Source organism: Pinus tabuliformis, chromosome J (assembly GCF_031772625.1).
Source record: "Pinus tabuliformis cultivar Carrire ecotype Pingquan chromosome J, CPIR1, whole genome shotgun sequence".
NCBI lineage: Eukaryota > Viridiplantae > Streptophyta > Pinopsida > Pinales > Pinaceae > Pinus > Pinus tabuliformis.
Genome location: NC_142295.1, coordinates 1,488,922,531 through 1,488,948,707, shown reverse-complemented (window position 1 = coordinate 1,488,948,707; position 26,177 = coordinate 1,488,922,531). Strand labels below are relative to the sequence as shown.

Here is a 26,177-nt window from a genome sequence, read left to right as displayed (position 1 = left end):
AATTCATATTTGACTCAATACTTAACCTTTTTACATGATTCAAATGCCCAAGAAGGGTCTCTTTAAAAGTACAGTGACTCTATTAACTTAGAATAAATCTTAGAAGTCCTCAATGGGGACTTTGACCTAAAACATGATGACCGAAGCATGAAACCCGTGCATTAATAAGTGATAATGATAATCATAAAAATCCTTTTCGTTATTCTTTTGACAAGTACATTTCATGATGACTCAAATACATTTAATGAAGACCGAACCTAGTTACATTTTCCAACAGAGAGAAATTTAAACACACAGTAACTGAAATCAAAGTAGGGTCTTGCTTATGCAGGTCTAATCGCTCTCAGAACCAACAGAAGAGAAATAGTCTACTGTTCAACTTTAAAAAATGACGTGTTTAGACTGCAACAAACATAATGGAGCAATGGTTTCTCTCACAGCTCATTCTCTCCTTCCCATTGGTCTGCTATTAGTTTATTTCCTTTGCTCTGCATAGTAGTTTTGGACATGAATATGATTTGTGGTTGTTTGCATGCAGAATAAGCTGGCTGAATAGCACAACATGATGACTGCTAGTCTCTTTATTTCGTAAATGTTGGAAAACTACATTATGTATCTTTCTAGTATGCGCAGCTTCAGATATACTTATTAAAGATATGAAAGTATAGGCTAGAAGTATAAGAGTGTTAACATATACAAGTGTTATCGTTCTTACATGTTAATGACTTGTGTGTTTTGAAGCATAGCATTGGAGCTTGTTCAGGGACATGGAGATTGTAATGGTAAATTGTATAACCCTTTGGGGCAATAGAAGGTTGATACCACGTGGGCCATTGAGGGAACATTTGATTGCATTGAGACGGGCAGATATAATAGTTTTGCATCATACAGATTTGGTAAGTAGCAAATTTATAATGAACATGCTTGGAAACATTTTCAGTGGACATTGTATTTGCATACTTCTGTTTATTGTTATCACATTTCAGGTTAGAATATTTGTTGTTTATGTGTGTATGAGGAGCTGAAGCATTTGTGTTTAGTTCATTGGATTCTCTTCAGTTTCGTGAGAGCAATACAATATCTGCTCCACAAAATCATCAAATAACCCTCCAAGTGGTTGTCCAAGTTGGATGAATTAGCCCCAAGCTTTAGCTACAGCCCTTTCCTTTCCCTCTAAAGCTTTAGTGAACTCACTTATTTTCTGTTCATCCATTTATTTCACTGGAGTAGCCTTTAATCCTGAGGTAAATCTGAAATGTAAATTTAGCCTGAGGTCTAAAAAATTCTGTTTCAGAAGTTTCACACCGGAATTTTATTTCAGCACTAAAGCAGGTGCTACTTGACGTTCTTCATCAAAATGAAGAGCTAGCTGTGATTGGATAGTTTGACAAGGCCTCTTGTTATTACTATTAGCAAATGAGTGTTTCTCTTCATTGGCATCCTGTACTCCCTTCAAACACTGTCACATCTGCTGATTGTGTTCCTTTTGCAGATCAGGCCTGGAAATGCCACTACAGGTGTCATGATACTCAGGTAACCTGCCCTAACTCTATTATCAGTACTTATACACTTTCAGAAGCCGCCCTGCAAACTCTTCTAATAATTTTGGACGAGGTCTGTTGATCATATACTTGTTATGATACCATTCTGTCAAAGAATAAGCCCAGTGACTCACATACTGTATCTTATTGAAACAGTGTCAAGATATAAGCCCCTGCTATTAGAATGTGGACCAATATAGTGTCCATATTTATCAGTGCCAAGGCTTTCTGCAGTACTGTATGCACCCTTATATGACTGCTGCAACTAAGGTAGGTAGATTGGATCAGCCAAGTGTGGTTAAAATGTTCCAGGTCGCCCATTGAATTTATAAAGTTGGTGCAGAGGCTGTACCAACCCCTATACTTCCACCATACGTAGCTGTAGCAGCTACCTGTGAATTCATGCCTGTAGCCACAGCATCATCTAAAAGGCACTGGCATAGCATCATGAGTGGGGTATCCTGTCCTCATTTAAGATCGTTTAGTACCCAACAAATGATGGGTAACACACCAGCAATGAAAGCATCCTTGAAGGAGCCATTTTTGAAAAGGAGGAACTAGATGTTGGAAGCTTCACATCCTCCATGGTTTTGATTATGTTTTACCTGCATCACTTGATTGGAGTCAGGGTGGAGGACCCACTTGACTTATGAAAAGTCCTTTTCTAGGTTAGCATTTCCCGAAAATAGCTAATGATGCAAATTTTAAAACTCACTGCAACCTTGAGGTGTCCTTGATCAAATTCCTGTGAATTTTTCAGCCTTGGGGTTGAACTTGAAATATAAATTACATTAGTATATATTTCACTTCTTTCCAGCCAATTACACAATGCAGACCAAGAAAATAAATGTTGAACAAGTGTACTTAGATGGAAAAATGTTCCCATCCCATAGGGCACACTTCCAACATAAAACAGATTTGAGAATGATTTATTACATCCATAACTCTTCCCACTTAGCTTCTATATGTTTGTCAAATCACTTAACAAAATTTGCTGACTGTTATGTAAAATCAGCATGCATAACCAGCTTTAGAACTACTCAATTAGCATGGACCAAAAGCTGAAAATCAGATCTACAAGTACACACAGTTTGGATTGCAGGGAACACTTCACATATACATATGAAGTGAAAGTACATGATGCCAACAACTTAATATAAGTTGTACATGTCATGCTTTCCAAACCCTAGCTAGGGCATCCACTATATATAGCAAATGCTAGGAGGCGACAGTCTCTCAATGCTGCACCTGCTTAGGCCAATGTAGTTCTTTGAAAGGCTTGAGTACCTGTGGAGTGGGTGCCCAAAGCTTCGGCTGCTGAAACCCTTGACAAGAACAACATGGATTCTAGCAAAAGCAACCATTCATTAGGGACTAAGACCAATAATGCATCTAAGTGTACCAAACTTGAATGTTAAGGGCAATTTTGATACTTCAAACAAAGATTCCCTTCCAAAGTCAAGACCAAGCTCTCACAAAGGTGTTTTTTCCCTAGGTAGGGGTGGCTAAAGGTCAAGTCTATTGAGTGCTTCCAGCCCCTAAGGGGAAGGGATGGTTCCCTGGTGCACCCTACAATTAATAGGTGAAGTGAATGATAATGTGGTAATGGAGGGCAGAATACCTCATGGTCTAGTGCTATGGTCAAAGGGAACAACCAATGGGGGGTGCCCATATCCTGAGTGTATAGATGTGAGGAGGGAGCATGTGTGGATGCATGAATTACTAGCTTGTCCTGATTTTTCCACCATGCTTGTGCGCCTTTTACTTCTTCTTGATTATTCCTTGTATTACCCCTAAGAGCTCAAGGGTTAGAGCTTGCTTTGTATGATGTAACAAATTTTATGATCAGCAAATTTATTACTCATCAGGGTTGGGACATGCAAGGGTTCTGTTGACCACTCAAGTGTCAACTTTGTTAAAGACTCCATGTTAGAATACATTTTAGAGCATTCCATCATGGTCATAGCAGTCAGATTTCAGAACTTCATCATCATCATCATTGAGCTTTAGGTCATCATGTTGTATCCCAAATTTTACTGCCCTGCGGGGATGATGTAAAAATGATTATAGTATGATAAATATAAAGCCATGTAACATGTTTAGGTAGCTTAAAATCTTTGCTAAAGAGTTCACTCTAGGGATTTTTTTTTTCCTTAGCTAATTACTTGTGCTAGAGTGAGGCTTGATGGTAAATTCTTAGGTGAGTCCTAGTGTATAGAGTCGATGCAAAATACCAGTGTTGTGAAAATCGCAATTTTATCGGAAAATTGTGATTTTTTGAGTTTGGCAATATTATCGCCTGATTTTTACGCTAAATTTTTTTTTTTTTTTCACAAAAAATCGCAATAACTTGAAAAAATCTTTGGAAAATTTTATTTTATTTTATTTATTATTTATTTTTGATGATGTTTTTGATGAGGAGGAGGAGCAACAGGAGGAGGAGGTGACACAATCAGTAGTATTAGACTTTAGTTATTTGGTTCATTTCATTGTAATGACATTATGACTCATGATATGAGATACATTATTTTATTTTTTGTTGATATTTTGAGGCTGAGTTGGGACTCAGGAGTCAGGACTTACTATTCAGGACATGATTCACTATTATGTGTGATGTAGCACTAGAAATGATATTACACATCTTATATATTAGTTCTTTTATCATATTTATGTGTCAATGTATTTATTTTATGTTGTAGATGCTTTAGATATTAAAAAAATTGAAAAAAAATGAATATTTTTGTATGTTATGATTTTTTCTTGATTTTTACCGATTTTTTTTCCGATTTTTACGATTTTTTCCGATTTTTTCCCCTTTCCGATAATATCTCGATAACGATTACTGCAACATTGCAAAATACCATACTAGATTATTCCTAAAGTTTTGTAGAGTCGATGCAAAATACCATACTAGATCATTCCTAAAGTTTTGTAGAACCTAGATGAGTATAAGTGTCGGTTTTTAATTGGGAATATTCCCTTGCAGAACGAGGTTTTTAGTGTAATATCTAATGTAAAATGTAAAAAGTGTTGTCTATAGAAGTTGTATGGGGTATGAGTACTCAAAATTAGACCTCAACACCTTAACTTTTTATCTAGACACACTTTAAGGGTAAACAAATGTGTCTACACCCCTTGAATTGTATTATTTCCATTTTTTGGCAAAAACTAGCAATTAATTAGCCATAAATTAGCCAGAAATTTAAAATGAGAGAAAAATAAAATTCTCTCCATGTGGAGATATGATTTAAAATTGAAGTGGACTTTCCCAAGGAATCAAGTCAAAAGGTGAAAGAATCTCCACAAATCAAGTAGGGAATGTCCGAAAAGAAATTCGTTGGTCTAGAAAAGCAACCAATGACCTAGAAAATCGATTTTTTTAAGGAATGGTCTAAGTTGGTTGGATAGAATGAGAATTTTTCGTGAAGGAAAATTGAAAAATATTTTTTGGTGGTTCAAACCACCCCAACAACCAATTTCAAGGCAATCTGTCCACTCCTTTAAGCAAAACCTCTATCTATCTCCATGATCTGCATGAGGGCTTCTAGAGGAAGTCAAATTTCTTTGTGGGATCAAGTCAAAGTTGAGCAACTTTTTGGACCTAGCCGTTTTTCCACTTGGAGGAATCTATCCCTTTCATTTTCTCTATTTAAGGAGGCTCAAGCTCCTCATTGTAACATCTAATCTTGGAATTGAGCTCTTGGTTAAGCAAAGCTCTGTTGGATTATGTACTTGTTTTTCTTTGAGTAATACAAAGAAAGTCTTTGGAGGCTAATGCATGGTGGTGTCTTTCTTCCATCTTCTATGGTAAATAAATTTTGATTTATTGCTTTTAATACTTTACTGGCGCATATAAAATTTTGTTATTTCACTTGCCAACTATGGATCTATTATTGGTAAGGTATCTTACATTAGTATTTGAGTTTAGAGAAACACTTTAGAATTAACGACTCTAGTGGGCTTTTGGTTGAACCCCAAGGTCTCTATTTCATTGTGCTATCTATCTCCTTGTGATCGAACAAAATCATTTTTAAGTGTGTCGAGATCTCCTAAATAAGATCTTGGGTGTGTGGGGACACTTTTGGTTGAAGTAAACAACTCCCTGTTGAGAATTCAGTAGGGCAATGTATATGTTAATTCTCTTAACTTGATAACTGCTTGTGTTAGATTTTTACTTATTAGCTTTGATCTTTGTTAGTTCAATATGCAATATGTTGGGATTTCTAAGTCTAACGTGTTAGAAACCCTTCATGCACTTTATTGATTTATTCCTACCTACTTGTTCTGTTAATTAACAAGTTATTTACCATGTAAATACTGGAAATAAATACAAGTGCATGCTCAACACATTATAGACCATCAACTGAAGGACACAGAAACAAACACACAAGTGACACCATTGTTTTTGGACTAATGTCCTCGGAAAAACCCAATGCGGGAAAACTGGTGCAACTATCTGAGGGTTTGATTTATTAAGCAGTTTCATAATACAATCTTGGTGCCAAATCCGTCTCACCCAACAGAGAAAATTCTTGGCAGTAGTACCTCTCTACTCGGAAGCAGATATTCCGGCCGAAACCCTGGATAAACACTCTGCAGCTCCATAGCTTCAATCTGCCCCACAAAACCCCAGCATCAGCCTCTAGGGACTGCGTCAGCCTCTCTCTGGCCCAGCGTTAGACCAACGTCACTCTGGCTTGGCCTGCGTCAGTCTCTGGAGGCACTGCGTTCGTCCTCTGGCCCTTTGCGTCACCCACGCTGGCCCACTGAGGTACTGCGCAACTCCTGGCTGGCTCTGTGTGAGCCCTGGTTGGCTCTGTGTGAACCCTTGGCTGCTTTTGCGTCCCTCTCCGGCTGCTGCGCTGATCCTCCTGGTGCTATCTCTGCCTCTTTGCTTCTGTATTCACTGTCGCTCAGCTGCAACTCTGATCACTCTCTCAACTTTCTCAGCAAACCCAGCTCCAGAAAGTCGAAATCTTGATCTCTTGGTGTGTTCTCCAAGTGACCCTCAAGCCTCCTCTTATACTTTTCTCGTTGACAAATCAACGGCCGAGATTAAGTCCCTAATCAACGACTAAGATTAGATCTGGCTTGATCCATGACTTTTGGACCATTTAACACAACTTTATATTAATTCACATTAATATTTTAATTTCCCTAAGTTTAGACATAGTGACTCCATTAAAAATATTAATTATTTTAATATCTCCCAAACTGTTTAGAATCTGCTCAAACCCTTTCTGGGTATTGGAGATCTCATGTGCCTTAGCCTCTCCACCAATTTTCGTGGCTAGAGCACATCCGATGCTACCCCAAATCAACACTCCCTCTTAGCAAGGACTGTGCTCTAGTAATACTCCTCACTGAGCATCACTCTAATCATCTGGCATCGGTCCCTGTGCTGATGCTAGGCCTGCTGCCCAACATCCTATGCACTGCTGCATCCTGTATTGCTACACATGGTCCTGCCACTGCCATTGCTGCATCCGTACTGTAACTCCCTCTGCATTCGTGCTGCTGCCCATGGCCCTGCCACTGCCACTGCTGCATCTGCACTGCAACCCCTCTCATCATGTTGCATCGTTCTTCCCATAGCACTACCACTGCTAACTGTTGCACTGCAACCCAGTTACTGAGAAAGTAGCTGATCTCCCTACTTTTGACATCTTTGTCAGGCTAGAGACACCCTCGATGCTGGAACTCCCTTTGTCGCTGACAAGTGCTCCCTCTCTGACCTCTGCGCTTCTGCAACAACTCCATGCATCTCGCATCGTTGCACACCTCTCTGTGCCATCCTACACTGATGCAACACTCCCGTGCTTCTCGCACTGCTGCCTCACACTGTCCTGGGAATTGTAGCTCCCTCTGTCGCTCCATCCGCATCCATGTCTATTGACATCTGCTAGTACTGCTACTCCTCTTCAGGGCTCCCATAGCCAGGTCTAATCTAGGAGGCACCTCGAGGATCCTTCCCCTCATCGCCTGTAGTCTGTCTGATTACAGCTCGATGTCTCCCCACCTCCGCTCAAGTGGTGTGTGTGCACTCATGGCACAGTTATCGTTTGTCTCCACTTCCTTCTCTGCCCTTGCGAGCGCAGCCTTGGTCTTGGAGGCCTCTCCCTTGCTCTTCTTCCTTGGACACTGGGTCGTATAATGACCCAACTCCCCACAGTGGAAGCCTTTGACCTTGGAGAGGTCCTTCTTCTTCCATTTCTCCTGCTTTCCCTCAGATGCTAGGGCAACATCCACCAACTCCTCCTTGATATTGATCCCCTTGCCACTGCTTCCCATCTTGCTTAGCCTTCTGATCTCTTCTTGGCGAAGAGCAGCCCACATTTCCTCCCAATCTGGAAGGGTTGCCCTGCCCAGTATGCTCTAGACAAACACCTCCCGTCTTCTGAGATTGCGTTCAGGGTTGTTCTCACCATCAATTCTTGATCTGGCGTGGCCCCTATAGAAGTTAGCTGATCTCAGATCTCCTTCAATCGACCGAGGAAGGGGTCGGTTTGTTCTCCCTTTTGCATCTGGTATGATCGCAGCTGATTTTCTAGTAACATCCTTCTTTGCACAGAAGTATGCTGGTACAATTTCTTTAGGGCCTCCCACATCTCATTTATCGTGTCATTTTCGGCAATATGTGGTACCACATGGTCCTTGACCCCGTCAAGAATGATTCTCTTGGCCCTTGCCATTGCCTCCTCGTACTTGTCGTTATCAGCTGGGTCAACTAGGATAGCTATTGTCCTCAAGGCGAAGTGGTTGACACGATTCCTGTCTAGAATGGATAGGATTCTGACCTTCCAGAATACAGAGTTTAAGGCCCGTCCAGTCTGTCCTGGTCTCTTACCCCGTTCACTGCCATCTTGCTGCTCATCTACTTCCCTCCTGGAAGTTCTCGGTGTGACTCCCTCTGAGCCTCGATTTCCCTCATGGAAACCGTTCTGCCAATGTTGAGTTGCTCCCACTCTGATCCTTAGTGCCGCTGCACCACTGATCTAGATTTCTTGGCTAGAAACCCTCGGTAGCAACTCCCTCCTCCTTGGTCTTGCCCTGTTAGGTACTGTTCTGACTATAGTACCCCACCAACTCCACTCTGCAACTTACCCACAGCCTCCTAAACCCCAACAAACTGAAGGTTAGAGCTCCTAGGCTCTGCGCAATCCCGACATCGGCAAATCAACCTCCTCAGCCAACTGTGTCAGCGCTCCTGGCCTCTGCGTGAGCCTGTCTTTGCCTCCCTCAACCTCTGCACTGCCTCTTCCTGGCTCAATCTTGATGACACAAGCACTGTGTCACCCCTTCCTTGCTGCTACTCTGCTAGGAACAACTTCTGTCACTTGGGACGGTTGTTTTCTGCTACTGTTGCTTTGCTCGGCTGATGTCCTCAGTTCTCCTATGATCTGCAACCACACTTTGATACCATGTTGGAATTTCTAAGTCTAACCCGTTAGAAACCCTTCATGCACTTTACTGATTTATTCCTACCTACTTGCTTTGTTAATTAACAAGTTATTTACCATGTAAATACTGGAAATAAATACAAGTCCATGCTCAACACATTACAGATCATCAACTGAAGGAAACAGAAACAAACACACAAGTGACACCGTTGTTTTTGGACTAATGTCCCCGGAAAAAACCAATGAGGGAAAACCGGTGCAACTATCTGAGGGTTTGATTTATTAAGCAGTTTCAGAATACAATCTTGGTGCCAAATCCAGCTCACCCAACAGAGAAAAATATCGGTAGTAGTACCTGTCTACTCGGAAGCAGATATTCTAACAGAAACCCCGGATAGACACTCCGCAGCTCCACAACTTCAATCTGCCCCACAAAACCCCAACATCAGCCTCTAGGGACTGCGTTAGCCTCTCTTTGGCCGAACGTTATCGCAGCGTCACACTGGCTTGGCCTGCGTCAGCCTCTGGAAGCACTGCGTCAGTCCTCTGGCCCTCTGCATCACCCACGCTGGCCCTCTGAGGCACTGCGCAGCTCCTGGCTGGCTCTGCGTGAGCCCTTGGTTGCTTCTGTGTCCCTCTCTCTGGTTGCTGCACTGATCCTCCTGGTGCTATCTCTGGCTCTCTGCTTTTGTATTCACTGCCCCTCAGCTGCAACTCTGATCACTCTCTCAACTTTCTCAGCAAACCCAGCTCTAGAAAGTCGAAATCATGATCTCTTGGTGTGTTCTCCAAGTGACCCTCAAGCCTCCTCTTATACTTTTCTTGTTGACAAATCAACGGCCGAGATTAAGTCCCTAATCAACGACTAAGATTAGATCTGGCTTGATCCATGACTTTTGGACCATTCTAACATAGTTTTATATTAATTCACATTAATATATTAATTTCCCTAAGTTTAGACTTAGGGACTCCATTAAAAATATTAATTATTTTAATATCTCCCAAACTTATCCTGACGATGAACCACACTCGTTGTTTCGAAACACATCAACAAAATTTTTCTGATGTCATTTTTCCGAAAATATTTCTATAAAATCTCCCAAACTATTTAGAATCTGCCCAAACCCTTTCTGGGTATTGGAGATCTCATGTGCGTTAGTCTCTTCACCAATTTTCGTGGCTAGAGCACATTCGATGCTACCCCAAATCAACACAATACATCAAACAACTACCAAAATAGTAATGACATAGTATGTAGGCTCCAAGCCAGGGCCAAAACCCCTCCTCTTGAGGGGAAAACTTGTAAAATCTCTTCTTATCTCTTAGATCTTTCAATTGACGAATACCATGACCTAGACTCAGACAAGTACCCTCCAAGATCAAGTATTCCTTGTTCTCTTGTTGCAATATCTTCGACTTCCCCAGTAAATCCACTTCTAGACTTCCCCAGTGCACAAACCCTAACTTCGCATTCCCAGAAGAAAGTAGAGGGACCCAGAAACACTTCGACTTATTCTTCGTACTTTCTTCTTCGTCCTTCTTCTGCGTCCTTCTTCGTATGAGAGATGAGTGAGTGAATGATCCAAATGGAGGACGAGTTCCTCTTATATATAGGCTTCCTTCAAGGGTGCACATGTCTCTTCACTTAGGCCGACTTGACAACTCAGACTTGGTCTTGGAGGTATTTTGACATTTTCAAGACAACATAAATTTTCTTTTACAATTTACAATGTGCTCATAGGGTCTTCCATATATGACAATGACTCTTATACCTAAGACAAACCCTAGAAGTACTCAATTGGTGCTTGACCTATGAAATAAAAGAACTTGAGCATGAAACTCATGCTCCAATAATAATAATAATTTCCTTTTCATTTTATATATACAGGAATACATTTCATACTAATGAAGACCGAACCTAGTTACACATTTTTTGACACTCCCAAGAATAGAAGAGGAAGAACCATTCTTGATTTCTTCTCGGGCTTATCATTCAAATTTATCTTTCTTTTTTTTTGTTTTTTTCAAGGGTTTCTTGGCCATAGCTTGGAAAATTATTTATTTCATATCTATTTCTCTCTATTAATGCGTTTTATTGAATAGATCTGCCATTTAAAGAGCTTATTTTTGCTTTCTAAAGGGTGCAGGTGTCCTCATACCCATTAGATTAGCTCTTGTAATTCTTTTGTAAAAAAATTTCTAACCCTCTTGTACATATATAGATCTTGTATATATTTCTTGGGTTTTCCATCTATTTTTTTTTTTTGCAAATTTGAAGGGAGGAGAAGGGTTTTGTCTTGGGAAAATTTCTTTTGCAGGTGAAGCTTGAAGATCCAAAAGAAATCAAAATTTTTTGAAGCTTTATCTGCTTGATCTATTAAACCCTCTCTCCCAGATGGCTAGGGTTCCAAGGAGAGAAATTTTTTTTGGGACATTTTTATTAGTTTGGTGGATCTTTTTTGTTTGGAGTGGTCGTCTACATTTTTTGAGCCTATTTCTCCTAGGCCGCAAGAATAGGAGGTTATTTTTCCTCCCAAGCGAAAATCCTTCAAGGGTTTAATTAAAATAAATTTTATTAAATTTTTTTAAAGAGATTTTCATGATTGATCTGGAAAAAAGTATTGTTTAAAGGCTTGGATTTCAGATCCATAAATTTTTGAGAAGGTTGCGTAAATTTTTAGCCTCTTCTTCACTAGGCCACAAGCCTAGAGAGGCTTCCACCTTCTGGTGAGGAAATTTTCCTTGGTCTGACATCTTGCAACTGAAGCAAATTGTTTTGAAGGGGTTTTCTCACTGTAATGTCCCAAACTGAAAAAGTTGGAAATTTCTTGGAATTTAACTCAACAAATTGCTACATATAAAATTTCATTCATTTAACAAAAGATTGCCATGTAAAGTATAACAAACAAGCACTTCAATCCAATAACACGAGGAATAGAAAAATTCTCAGCTTTATTATATTAAATTAACTGGGGTTTACTTGCTGATACAATTCATATAGCAAAAATCTGCTCCAATGCTGCACTCAAAAATTTGATCCAATGTTGCCCTGACTCCCCAAAACTGAACTGGCAACTGCTAAACTCTCCTATGAATTCTGAATGAATTCACTTAGGGGAGAGATGGGTACTCGCCCACTCTCACTAAATGACCCGAGGGTTTCCGTCCTGGGGCTACTATGGTAGAGAACTAAATTCTTCAATCCACACCAAAGGCAAATGCTCAAATCCAAGATGTCCCCAAATGATCTCCTCCCCCTCTTTTATAGGTCTGATGGATAGATCTCCAAGCCTCTAGAAGCATCTTATTTTATTATTATTCTAGAAGCTCCCCCATTAACGTTATGTTAAGTAACTTTTAGTTTTATTTTATTTCACTTGAGTCACTTTTGGCCTTTTTCCTTCGATAAATTGTTTTTCCTTAATTAAATGACTAATTAAAGCCATTTTTAATCAAGGAAAATGGTAAATCTCCCACCATACTCTCTCCGGCCACTGGAAATCACTTCTTAGCATCCCATCCTATAGATCTTCTCATTTTGGTTCCAACGAGCTATTATACTAAGGTATTCCATGAAACATTTCTCTCAGAATGCCACCTCAAGCGAAATTAATTAAGTCAGACCCATTCATAACTCTGTTTTTTGAGAGTCGTCGGAATCCAATGGAACAAACGAAATGAAAGACAAAATGGGTAGATGATAGTATCTGCCAAGCAAATGCCATCAGATCCCATAAAAATCCCTGAAAACTCTCCCGAGACCCCAGATGACATAATTGCTCATACGACCTAGCCATCACATACCTTGGAAACCCATCTTGGTTGTACCATAGAGGAAAATAAAAATGGAGACATGAAAAATCCTCCCCCCCCAAGATTGCTTGCCCTCAAGCAATTCTTTTCTGTCCACCGCAGAGGCATCTGTAAACTAATACCAGGATCCCAAATGAACCATTGTACCATGCCATGCCTCCAAACTAACCAAACATGAATGGGTCCCTCAATACTTGGATCCCAAATAAACCGCTGACTCAATCTGCCATCCATGGATCCACCTGGATCCCAAAACCACCATAACCAATCATCCTTGGCCATCCCCCATGGCTTGAGTTGTGCTCTGCCTTTGACCATAAATGCTGCTCCACTAGTAGAATACCAACTCATCACCTCTCTCTAATCCAACTTCTGGCATAGGTCGAGGTCAACCCCACTCTGCTGATGCTAGTTTAGTGCTACTGGAACATTGATGAACTGTTTGTCCACATCCCACTACCCACTAAAATGTGCAGTAACCCTCTCATCTAAGGGCTCTTGCTATACTATGTCCCTGACTAAGAATGATACTCCATCAATAGGATACCAACTCTTGATCTCTCGCCAATCCATCTTGTGGGAAGGATTAGATAGACAGGCACCTGTAGATGGTACAAGTCCCTGTGTTGCGCTGTGCCCAACTCATGTAGCTTTGCTTGGATATTCAATGGAATATGTCTAGGGGACCTTGCCCCTCTCCCCATAATGGAACAAAGCGGCCAAACTGTGCTACACGCCCTGTCTATGTACTCCTGGCGAGGGCTATTGCCTGGAAATACTCTAGCTCTATTGGTTGTCACTGCACCTATCTACACCTCATCAGTGGGTAGGCCCAAAGATGGATGCACCACCATCTCCAAAAGATCCCTCCTCTTCAGATCGGAAACTCCATGCTCCTCCTATCTACTAATCTCCTACAAAACTATCCTGTCAGACTCCAACACCCCATGATGACGTGTCTTCTAGTACTACAACCCTGCTGGTTGTCTATGCTTCTGTTTGCTCTGCATCAATGGCTGATCCAAAAGATGGTTGCTCATCCTCCTCTATCATGGGCTTAACATGAACCTCCAACTAGCTCTCCACAAAAGGCTCATGATGCATACTGTGCATATCATCCTCCTCAGCTGATTCATGCTCTAACGTATGTTGCTCACGCTAAATCTTCACTGGTGACTCATCTCCCTATATGTATCCCATAGGGTCTATTGACTGCTCACCATACACACTGGAATATATATCTGACATGCTGTCAACAACACCAGATGACTGCTCATGCTCCATAGAGGCATCCTCGTATGAGGCCATGGACTCATCCAAAGAAGAATCATCATCTTGAAAGTCAGAAGGAATCTCCTCCTGCTCTACCTCTGTCGTCTCCTCTGCATCACTCAAGCATGAGTGGTTAGGTCCCCAAGGTTCCTTGTAGATGAAGCAAACACCCTTCCTCCTCAGCTTATTCTTGGTGCATGGTTGGTCACCACCAATCCTACGCAACTCCTCCTGGGTCAGTCATCTCCTAAACAAACCAATGTTATGTTTGACCAACTTTTTAGCTAGTTCATAAGCAATAGGTGAGACTAATTGTTCTCTTCTCCAATTGGCCAACAATTTTGTTTGCCACTGTTTGTGAATGATGTCACCTGTAAGTAGTAATGAAGATAAGATATTTTACATGCTGTCTTTTACATCCTTAGGGTGATGGTCTCTAATGTTGGTGAAGAAGAACTGACACATCTGAAGGATTAGGTCATCCTGCTCTAGATCAAGCATGACGACATAGAATCTGATTTTGGCCATGGTGTCTAGGATCACACGCCTTATATCAAAGTTTGAGCTCTGGGTGTCGTGCAGCCCTAAATAACACTCTACAATCAATTGAAAGACCCTCTTCATGATGTCATCATTGTAGGGAGGAAAGGGTGCTACTATCCTCAAAATATCGTTGAAACAAGAGGCAATTATAAGCTTGACTCTCTCACTTGGATGCTCCAAGAATTTGGCTTGTACCTGTTTGTAATGACCCATCTCTAAATACACATATTATATGCTCCAAAAAAAAAAAAAAAAATGATATTAATAAAATGGGATAAAGATTAAGTATTAGTATCAATAATTAATTAATCTAAAGTTCTAAAAGTTTATATTAAAAACAAACATAAATAAATTTATATTAAAACAAACATAAATAAATTTTATATTAAAAAACATAAATAAATTTTATATTAAAAACAAACATAAATAAAATAAAAAGCATCCATGAATATCAAAAGGTCAAAAAGACAAACATGATAAAGTATATATAAGTGTTATAAAGTTATAAAAGGATACGTATATGGTTATATGGAGGCTTTATAGTATTATAATAACCATAACACATATATAAGGGTAAAACATTATAAAACCTGAATGCCGTATGAACACCGGTAACTGGAGGATGACTCACGCGCATGGAAACGCTGTCACCGCGGGAGAAAGCGGTGGAGTCGCTAGTGTACAGGGCGGCCACCGCTAAACCCAGGCTATAAAACTGTCGAACTGAGCTGAGAAGAGGGGGGAGAACAACGGAGGAGAAACCAGAGGAGGAATTCAGTGGTGACGCCAGAGAAGGAATTCAGCAGTGAGAGAGGTCTGCCATTGGAAGAGCTTTAATCCGTCTGAGGTTCTGGGCACGGGGGACAGTGGGCTTCTGTGAGAAGCTTGCCATTGGAAGAGCTTTAATCCGTCTGAGGTTCTGGGCACGAGGGACAGTGGGCTTCTGTGAGAAGCTTGCTGGATTGAGTAGCCAGCCTCTGCTTAATCAGGCTGGGTGGAATTGGTCTCCCTGGGTAATTGGAGCAAAACAACAGCAGTATCGTTCACGGGATCAGCTAGCAGTTCAGGTAAGTACAAATCAAATTTTTATGCTTCCTGCTTTCAAGTTTATGAGTATTACACATGGTATCAGAGCTGCGTTCAAACCCTTCGGGACCTCACAGGCCCTACACAGCTAGAATTTCATATAAACCTTTGTCTGAGCGTATAAACGGCTGTCTGAGCGTCTGTCTGACAGCTAGAATTTCAAATTTCTGGTTAAGTGGGCGATGTGTCTTTTTAAATGTTGGGAGGGAAACCTTAATTCACTCCGCCTTGTCCAGTAATGGCGGAATCATCGATTCTTTAATGAATTTCTTCAGTATCTATGCATTCGGAACGCAGTGCTCTTCGAATATTTTATGATATTCGATAGTCGGAAGGTGGATTGACGTTTAGCCAATTTACTTCTCTGCTGCCGACCATACCGCTTGCCTTAATTCAATCTTCGCTGGAGTCAATCTTCGCTAGAGATTGGAGGCCGACTTTTAAAATTTCCGAGTTGATTGCGCGTAGTTCTGTGGCAGCCCTTCTCGTTTCATTGGGAACGAAGGGAATGATCGTGAGTCTTAATCTTCTTAGAGACTTCGCAATCGATACAGACTGAAAGACGTATTCTGGTTAGCATCATAATGCCTTGGGAATCATCATCGGAAGTAAAATTTTACGGGCCAACGAGCACGGTAACGGAATCGTTAGATTAGGTATTTGCGGGGAAGTTAAGAGCTCTGTTGACTTCAGCTCAAACAAGTTTTCAACAGGCAGTCTGGCAGTTGAAGAGAGTCACATCAAAACCAGTTCATGGGCTCAGAGATAGGATTGGCAGAATACAGATTTCTATGCAAACTCTGCATCAGATGACATGATAATTCTTCAACACGGGAATGGTTCTGGGAACGATTCAAGCAGTAGCACTGTCTTGACTGGGAGCTCAAAAATTGATTCGATTGTAGATAATTCAAAAGATACCGGGAAGGCAGTCGTAGTTTCTACTGAAGCTAGTGGATCAGGATTTGCTCATGTTCTGACTGATGAATCATTATGTCATTCCTTCACGGAATCAAATCTGGAATTATCTGCCATGGAAAACCAGCGTCCTTCATGCTCAAGCTTTTCTTCCTCTCAAGCTCTAGGGCGTTCTCAAACAGCCCCAAGTAGATGCCAGTACTGTGACAATCAAGTGGATGGGAACCTGGATGGAGCACGATATGTCCTTTAAATCGTAAAACCTCTTTCCCGTGGTATGTGAGAGTTATTCTACCATGAAGTGTGTAAAAAAATTGCCCATTAACGGGCGCTCCCAGCATTTATCCCTGTCAATTTGTCAGAGAATAGGAATTATGACTTTCCGCAGCTTTCACAACGAACGGCCTGTAGGAATTTACAGGGTAAGTTCCTCAGAAAGAATACCAAAAGGACACCGCTCACAACCAGATCACAGATCAATACACCAGTATTTTTGACGTGGTTAAAACCCTCAAAGAGGGAAACAGTCCACGGCCTGTCCCAACGTGGGTACTACAGGCAATTTATTAATCAAAGAATGAAAATTTACATAAGCTTCTCTCATGCACGGATTACCCGAACAATGACCCTCCATGCGCTTTAAATAGAACTCATGGACCAATCGGGTGTCAAGCCACGGATCAAGTGTCGGTAATACCGAGGAGAGAATGAACCGTCGGATCACTACATATCGTGACCGTCAGATTGTAAGTTACAAAATGTACAACGGTAAAGAAACACACTTTACCTAACTCTATACCTAACTCTATACTAGACCAAGTTGAACTTAACTATTTCCTATGTGTCGGAATATCCTAACATCCCCCCTTAAGAACAACTTGGGATAGGATTGAAGGATTTACAAATATGACACAATAGGAGAAGGAAGGAGGCACTAGAGCCTATCCCCCCTTAGTGACAACTTCCTGAACTCCAAGCATATATCGAAGTTTAGTGAACTTCGCCTCTGTGAGAGCCTTTGTGAAGATGTCTGCAACCTGATCATCTGTTGAACAATATTGCACTTCAAGAACGTGGTCATGAATGAGCTTTCTGATGAAGTGCATGTGTAGTTCAATGTGTTTGCTGCGCTGATGCTGGACTGGATCTTTGCATAGCTGAATGGCACTTTGATTATCACACCAAAGTGTGGTTGGATGCTGCTGCTCAAAGCCAAACTCTGATAGGATCTGACGAAGCCACAAGGCTTCCTTACTAGCTTCCACGGCACCACGATACTCTGCTTCTATTGACGAAAGAGAAATGGCAGCCTGTTTCTTACAAGCCCATGTAATAGGTCCTGAACCAAGAGTGAAGACATAACCGGCAGTAGACTTCCGATCATCAGGGTCACCAGCCCAATCAGAATCAGTGAAACCAACTAACAGAGGAGCTGCTTTGGCACTGTAATGAATCCCAAACTGTACTGTACCTCGAACATAACGAAGTATTCTTTTCGCTGCTTTCCAATGACTTTCACGGGGGTTTTGCATAAAACGAGCAACAAGGCCAACAGCAAAGGAAAGATCAGGACGAGTATGGGTTAAATACAAGAGTTTTCCTACAAGTTGACGGTATAAGGTAGCATCAACTTCAGGAGAAGTACAAGAGACTGAAAGTTTGACTCCAGACTGAAAGGGAGAAGGGGCTGGCTTACAGTCTTCCATGTGAAAATGACGAAGAATATCACAAGCATACTTGGACTGGGAAAGGAAAATACCCTCCTTGGATTGCAAGACTTGAAGACCGAGAAAATAGTGTAAGTGTCCTAAGTCTGTCATTTCAAATTTCTTTTTAAGGCTGGACTTCACATGGTTTATAAGGTTGGGATCACTACCAGTAAGAATAAGATCATCAACATAAAGAACAAGGATGATAAGAGAGTTGCCCACTTTCTTGGTGTAGACAGTATTGTCAGAATGACACCTAGAAAAGCCAGATTCTAAAAGAAAGCTATCCATTTTGGAATACCAAGCCCGAGGAGCTTGCTTGAGGCCATAAAGGGATTTCTTAAGTCGACAAACAAGGCTGGAGTCTGTTTGTATGAAGCCAATGGGTTGTTCCATATAGATTTCTTCCTGCAAGTCCCCATGCAAGAAGGCAGATTTAACATCCATCTGATGGACTTCCCATTTTAAAGAGGCAGCAAGGGAAAGAACAAGGCAGATAGAGTTCATTTTGGCAACAGGGGAGAAGGTTTCAGTGTAGTCAATGCCTTCAACCTATGAAAAGCCCTTAGCAACGAGACGAGCTTTATGTTTATCAACTTTCCCATCTGGTCCATACTTGGTTCTGTAAACCCATTTACATCTAACAAGTTTGCGTCCCTTTGGTAGAGGAACAAGATCCCATGTATCATTTGTCATCAATGAATGATATTCTTCATTCATAGCTGCTTCCCAATGTGGATGGCCTGAAGCTTCTGCAAAAGTGTCAGGATCATGATTTACTGGAGCTTGAGCCAGTAAAGAAGAGGCTCTTTCAAACTGAGAACGTGTACGTCGCTGATCTGTGGGATCACCGGCAAGATCACCTGCTGCATCCCGAGTAGCACGGACCCATCTTGGAAGTTGAGGATCCTGAGAAGGTGGGGGAGGATTATCATCCTCGCTTTCATCATCTGAAGAACAAATGTTTTCAAAAGTAGAAGAGATAGGAAGAGGTGGCACATCCGCCGGACTAGGCTCGCAGGCCGATTTATTTTCATCAAATTTTACATCTCTTCTAATGATAACATTTTTGGACTTAAATGGAATAAGTCTATAACCTTTTACATCTTCAGAATATCCAACAAAAGTACATTTCTCACTCTTAGGTTCTAAAGCTTTATGCTTTTCATTTGGAATATGGGCCCATGCTTCACTTCCAAACACACGAAAGTGACTTACATCTGGTTTAATGGAACTCCAAGCTTCTTCTGGAGTGATATTCTCTAGAACCTTAGTAGGAGTGCGATTGATTATATAATTTGCACAATTAATTGCTTCGGCCCAAAAACTAAGACTGAGTCCTTTAGATTGCAGCATACAATTAGCCATTTCCTTTAAGGTGCGATTTTTCCTTTCAGCTACACCATTTTGTTGTGGAGTGTATGGAACAGTATGTTGCATTTGAATTCCATTTTCGGTGCAAAAGTTGATGAATGTGTTTTTAACATATTCTCCACCATTATCAGTTCTTAGCTTAAGAATTTGATGTCCAGATTGTTTTTCAACAAAGGCTTTGAAGGCCAAAAATGTGTTAAATACTTCGCTCTTGAGTTTTAAGAAGTATACCCAAGTGCGTCTGGAGAAATCATCAATGAAAGTTAAGAAGTACTTGCAGCCAGAGAATGAAGCAACAGGAAGAGGACCACATAAATCACTGTGCACAAGCTGTAAAGGGGCTGAGGCGTGCCAAGAGGCACGTTTGTCAAAACTGTCCCGATGATGTTTTCCGAGTACACATCCGGAACAAACACCATCTCTGCAAGATACCATAGGAAGACCTGTCACCATATTTTCTTTACATAGATGCTGAAGGGAGCGATAGTTTAAGTGACCAAATCGCTCATGCCAAAGTTTGCTCACTTCATCATTATGAGCAACAAATACTGAGGGAAGATTTGATGACCCAAAGTTGTGAAACTTATACAACCTTGTGGAATCATCAGCAAGACCAGTAGCTAGAATCTGTTTAGGATCTTTTAGATCCTTGATTACAACATCATGAGGTGAAAATTCAACAATTTTACCTTCACCTGAATGAGTTATCTGATAGACAGATAGAAGGTTGCAGGATAAGGTTGGAACACATAATACATCATTAAACTGACCATTGTCTAGATGAACAGTTCCAGTCCCTACAACATTAAGAGATCTATCATCACCAACATATATATTTTTGGTGTTACAATCATTTAAAGAAGAAAACATGGCTTGGTTTTTGGCCATGTGATAAGAGGCTCCAGAATCAATGAGCCACTCATGAGAATGAGAAGAAGAAGAAGATACATTTAAAGCATAACCAGACTGAGATGATTGACAACGACATGCAGAAAGTGCCATTCCGGAAGTTGAAGTTGAAGTAGGCTCCACATGGATGTTATGTTTCTTCATTGCGGCTTCCAAGGCTTCCATCTTCTTAAAGCATTTAGATTCTAAGTGGCCATCTCGATTACAAAAGTTACAATGTCTATCAGTCTTCTTCCATTTGTTTTTATTGGTCTTATCATTTTGCTGAAATGATCTTTCATTTTGAGGCTGAGTTGGTTTAGGACCATTCTTTTGAGGATATGACTTCTTAGGATTCTTTGAATTTGGTTGCTGCTGGGCGGCTAACGCTTTCGTGGAAGAGTTTCCAAGATTAAGAAGACCAAGGTGTAAGAGTTTTTCTTGTTCTCTTATTAAGGAATCACAAAAGGAGTCAAAGGAAGGGGCCTTGTAGTCTTTTCCTTGACAAATGAAAGCTTCCCTTGTAGAATGGAAAGTGGAAACAAATAAAGAGTAGGCTGGTCCCAACTTGGTAAGGATGGAATAAATAAGGTTACCATCTTCTTTCTTAACTTTAACACCTTCCAAGAGATATCTAAGGGTCTTGAATTTGGACAAGAAATCTTCAATGCAAGAAAAATTATTAGGATCCAAAGTAAGCAACTCATTTTCAAGTTGATGGGCTCTAATTTCATTTTTAATCCCAAAAACTTTAGCGAGTTTTTCTAATGCTTCATGAGGAGTCTCAAGTTCTGCAATGTGGAATCTAAGATCAGGAGAAATAGACATCCCTATCAAACCACGTGCTTGATCTTGTCTATTTTCCCATTTTGCAGCCTTGTCTTTATCTTTTGGTTTCTTCTCTTGGTCTGTGGCTATTCTGAAGAGACCTTTACTTCTAAGTAAATCTTCCATGTAGGCTACCCATTGGAAGTAGTTAGTGCTGTCAAGAATGACTTGGCATGGACTTTCCATTTTTTTAAAAAACTGAAGCTGAAGATGCTGAAAGTAAGTGTTCCAATGGATAGATCTCGAAAAAATAGGCGGTTTTAAAAAAAACGGCTTTGAAAAAGGCTTCCGGATGAAGAAGTTATGGCTTTTTAAAAAAAATTGTTGACGTTGCCGGCAAAGTGCGCGAATGTGCGGGAATGAAAAAATCCGCCCCCACAAAATGGAGACTTGAACCCAAGACCTCTACTCTCTTAAAATAGCTTTGAACCAATTGATCTATACAAAAAATTTGAGAGAGAGAGAGAGAGGGGGGGGGGGGCCTTGGTTTGCGTGCTTGCCTTGAGAAAGCTCTTTTTTCCCTACAAAACACAAAACACAAAACCCAACACGAATATGCAAAGAAAAACGAACCTTGCGGCTCGAAGTTAGCTTTAGCCAAAAAAACTAGAAATTTTAAAAAAAAATCTCAAAGTTAGCTTTAGCCGAAAAACTAAATATTTTTCTCAATGTTTCTGATTTTCCGAGATCACACTAAGGTGCAGGGAAAAGAGCATACGCATGAGAAAAATCCTTCCTTTCTGTTTCTGATTTGCCCAGATCGCACAGAGTCGCAGGGCAAAGAGCATACGCAGAAATGAAAGGTATAGATCCGGTTAAAAAAAAGGCTAAATAAACCGAAACCGAAATAAGCAGAGAGAAAATAACAGTAAACTGCAAAAAAACACTGTATACCTCCCGATCTGAAAAATGACGCAGCTAGGGCTACCGGAAACCTTTTCGCGTGAAACGAAAGGGGTTCCTCACTGGAACAGATGCTCCGAACGCAATAGAGCAGTCCTCTCGGCCCGAAAGTAGTCAGAAACAACAGATCTAGGAAACGACAGCCGCATGCAGTTCTACCGGCTTCAGATTTGGATCACCAACGGACGCGGCCCTCAAATAGCTCTGATACCATGTAGGAATTTACAGGGTAAGTTCCTCAGAAAGAATACCAAAAGGACACCGCTCACAACCAGATCACAGATCAATACACCAGTATTTTTGACGTGGTTAAAACCCTCAAAGAGGGAAACAGTCCACGGCCTGTCCCAACGTGGGTACTACAGGCAATTTATTAATCAAAGAATGAAAATTTACATAAGCTTCTCTCATGCACGGATTACCCGAACAATGACCCTCCATGCGCTTTAAATAGAACTCCTGGACCAATCGGGTGTCAAGCCACGGATCAAGTGTCGGTAATACCGAGGAGAGAATGAACCGTCGGATCACTACATATCGTGACCGTCGGATTGTAAGTTACAAAATGTACAACGGTAAAGAAACACACTTTACCTAACTCTATACTAGACCAAGTTGAACTTAACTATTTCCTATGTGTCGGAATATCCTAACACGACCCCAGCCAAAGATTGTAAAACTTCTCGTGTTTACCCGATTATTCTCTCCGTCTTCACCGGGGGGGGCTACGCTGTATTCACCTTTCACTTTGTCTCATTACCATATAGTCCATATTATCCTCTGCACTCTGTTATTCCATTGCCTCTGTTTCATATACTATCCGCAATTATTATTTTTGGGTCGTTTTCGTAAATCTGGGCTTCTGGGCATTGGAGCGGAATGCCGCTGAAGGCGAAGGGTGGTTTCGTTTTCTCGGGGAGACTCGGCTCCGGCCGTTTATCGTTTTCAAAGGAGGCTGGCCGGCATTCCATAAGTCAACTGTCCATGCCAGTCCACTACTATATGATATTGATAAAGATGGGATCAGAGAAGTAGCTTTAGCAACATATAATGGTGAAGTTATCTTTTCAGGGTAGTTAATTTCAAAAATATTGGAGGTTCCCCGTTTATGAGTTCACAAAGATTGGTACGTTGGGTTAGGAAAAGATCATGCAGATCGTGCTCATCCTGATGTGCATGATGATGTTCTAATTCAGGAGGGTATTGACAATAAAGCTGTATCCGGTCAATGCTTTCTGGTTCAGGAGTTTTATAAGTTCACTAATAGACACAATAAAAGCGGCACGAGCTGGTTTCTTAACTAGTAAAAACAAATGGCGGATTTGAAGCTACCAGATTTCTTCGATTACCCCCTTACTTCACGCTGTAGATTCTAGCACTAGGCTTTTGATTCCTGAGAATAATGAAGCGTGTCTTGGCTATTCATTTATTTGGATCTCAAAAGTGATGAAGATATAATCTCAAGGTTCTGTTAGCTGTTTGGCAGACAGATTTTTACACATGCAGAAGACATAGTTGGGCACAGGAGAAATGCACCAGAACAGGTGGGGTGGTTAATCAAGATTTGCATGGCACTAAATGAGGTTGCAATGTCGTCTGTTATCTATTGCTTCGTTTGAAAGAGTCGCGCGTGATCAGTGACAGAAAGATCTAGTCAAGAACCAAGTTCTCAATGAAGTCATTCAGTGGACTACCAGTGTAGGAGACATATCTTTCCATATTGGAGGGTTGCTAAAAGAGTGTGAAGATCTCTGATAGGTGATGTGAGTTGGTCCAGTAGTCTGTGTGAAGGTTGTGTCTGGGAATTAGAAGATAGAAGATGTGACTCACAGGAACGTGTTGTAATTCATTGAGTATTATTCTTGATGGGGGGTGGGAGCTGCTTTATACATAAAAAGATAGTTGTTCACAGTCTTGAAAAGTCTTACAAATTACACGAGTGAAGGGTTCAACTCGGTAAGACCTTTCAGGAGTTCAATGCGTAAAAGGACCAACGCTTCTAGCTCAGTTATGAATCCTGTGGTCAGTTCCGCTGAAACCAACTTATCAAACCAAGCTGTATTGGAAATTTTATCTAGCATCAATCCTGCAAACCAAGGCCGAAGAACAGAGTATACGAAATGAACTGGAAAACACTCATGGAGCAATTATCATATGCAAACCCAATATGTTACCAATTATTGTTACGTACCAACAATTTTCTAGGTGACTTGTACCTCTCTGAGCATCAATAATGGGTCCTAGAGGAGATGCGGGCATTGTTGAATTGAAAATATGGCATGTATCTACATGACTCTTTAAAAGAACCAGTGGACACCACAGTCAATTACCTAGGTGACCCATTGGACAGGAATTGACCTATAAACAGTCTTCACATCAATAGTTCTGTAAAATTATTGAGACAGTTTGCTAAAAATTTTGTAGTGAGCAAGATACAATCTGGGTAAACATAAAAAGGTGTTATTTCATGTTAAGGGGGATTTCTTGATTGCTAATGTTGCCTCTTCACGGGTAACAATCCCAAAGCCATCCAATGAACCCGTGTGGCATGTTCCAGCTTGCATGAGGTCTCTTTTCATGCCAATTAGATGTAGATTCTCCTTATTCTCCCTCAGTTACATGACTACAGAGCTTCCATCACTCTCAGATGCCCCAGACACCCTGTATCAACTCTGTCCAGCCTCATGCTTCAGCTGACAGATGCATGGTCCTGATCTCATGGTATAGATTTGATACTTTAACGTGATGTTATAATGTCTAAGCTGATTGTGAACATGGTAAATACTAAAGCATAATCTAATAGCTCTTCATAGCACCTATGATTTTATTTTTGCCTCGTAGTATCATGGGGGACACAATTGCCTTTCATAGCATCAATGCCATCGTTCTTTGAATTATTCTATTCTTACTGTGGATCTGTTGCATTCTCTTTATAAACAGCCTGGTCATCCTCGACAGAAAGGTACAGTAGGTCCCTTTTTGGAGGACAGTGAACAACTCCTTATCACATTCTTCCAGCTGTTCCTGAAAGTCTTCTTCTAATGCTTCATCTGCAAAACCATCCTTTTTATCATAAATAGTGAGTTTCACAGAATATAACTTTGATAAGGATATTTTATAGTCCTATAAATCCCCACGGCTGTCGAAATCCATTGATGGCCGTACGGGTATATATGGGGATGCCAATTTTAAAATCCAGGTTAGTAGGTGTCCCAAGGGTGTCATATGCATATATGTATATCAAATATGTGACAAAATTAAAATCAAGAGTCACAATCAAAACTAGTAAAATCTAAAACACAAAAATCATATGATAACATAAATTATTGTTGAAACTAGAAATATTTCATCAAGAAACAAGATCAGATATCTTAATTTCATTAGCATAGGTACCGTTATTCATTTTCTAGAAATATTCTCCCTTAAGGCAGAAAATCTCTGCCCGGTGCTGACTAGGAAAATTTTCCAGATTGGTACTATTAATTAAATTAATCCCAGTTCTTAATTCCCCTCTCATTTCTAAATCAGTTTTGCTTGTCCTCTTATTTTCACAAATCTTTCGTGCTTGAACTCCCGTGTGAAATAGCCAGCATTTTGTTCAGCTCAGTGACACATCATAAAGACTTTGCTTGCGGGCCAAATGAGCAAGCTTGTTAATGCTCCTTGCCTTGTCACCATATCCAAGTTGAGGAATGTGGGTGTTTTGTATTTGAAAAATCTTTAAATGAATTCATTACAGTATTATTCATGTGACTCCTCCACTGAAGCAAATCATCCCAGACAGAGAAATTATCCCAATTGTTAGGAGTCTATAACCATACTTCTGCATTATTCATATTAGGATCGAATACCCTGCATTAGGACAAGGAGGTCGCGAGACCACCCTCCTTGACCTCGGTACC

The 26,177-nt window shown here is 40.7% G+C and overlaps 1 protein-coding gene across 5 annotated transcripts in view; it reads left to right on the top strand.

The window, feature by feature from the left end:
* Positions 1 to 26,177, top strand: part of LPXK (tetraacyldisaccharide 4'-kinase family protein) — a 298,059-nt gene that overhangs the window by 109,512 nt on the left and 162,370 nt on the right. For 4 of the 5 annotated variants that reach the window (XM_089379655.1, XM_089379658.1, XM_089379656.1 and 1 more), the window contains one exon: positions 747 to 896. The exons of the other annotated variant lie outside the window; for it this stretch is intronic. In XM_089379655.1, coding sequence (XP_089235781.1) covers positions 747 to 896 — 150 coding nt within the window. The remainder of the gene's footprint in view (positions 1 to 746; positions 897 to 26,177) is intronic. 5 annotated transcript variants of the gene reach the window in all.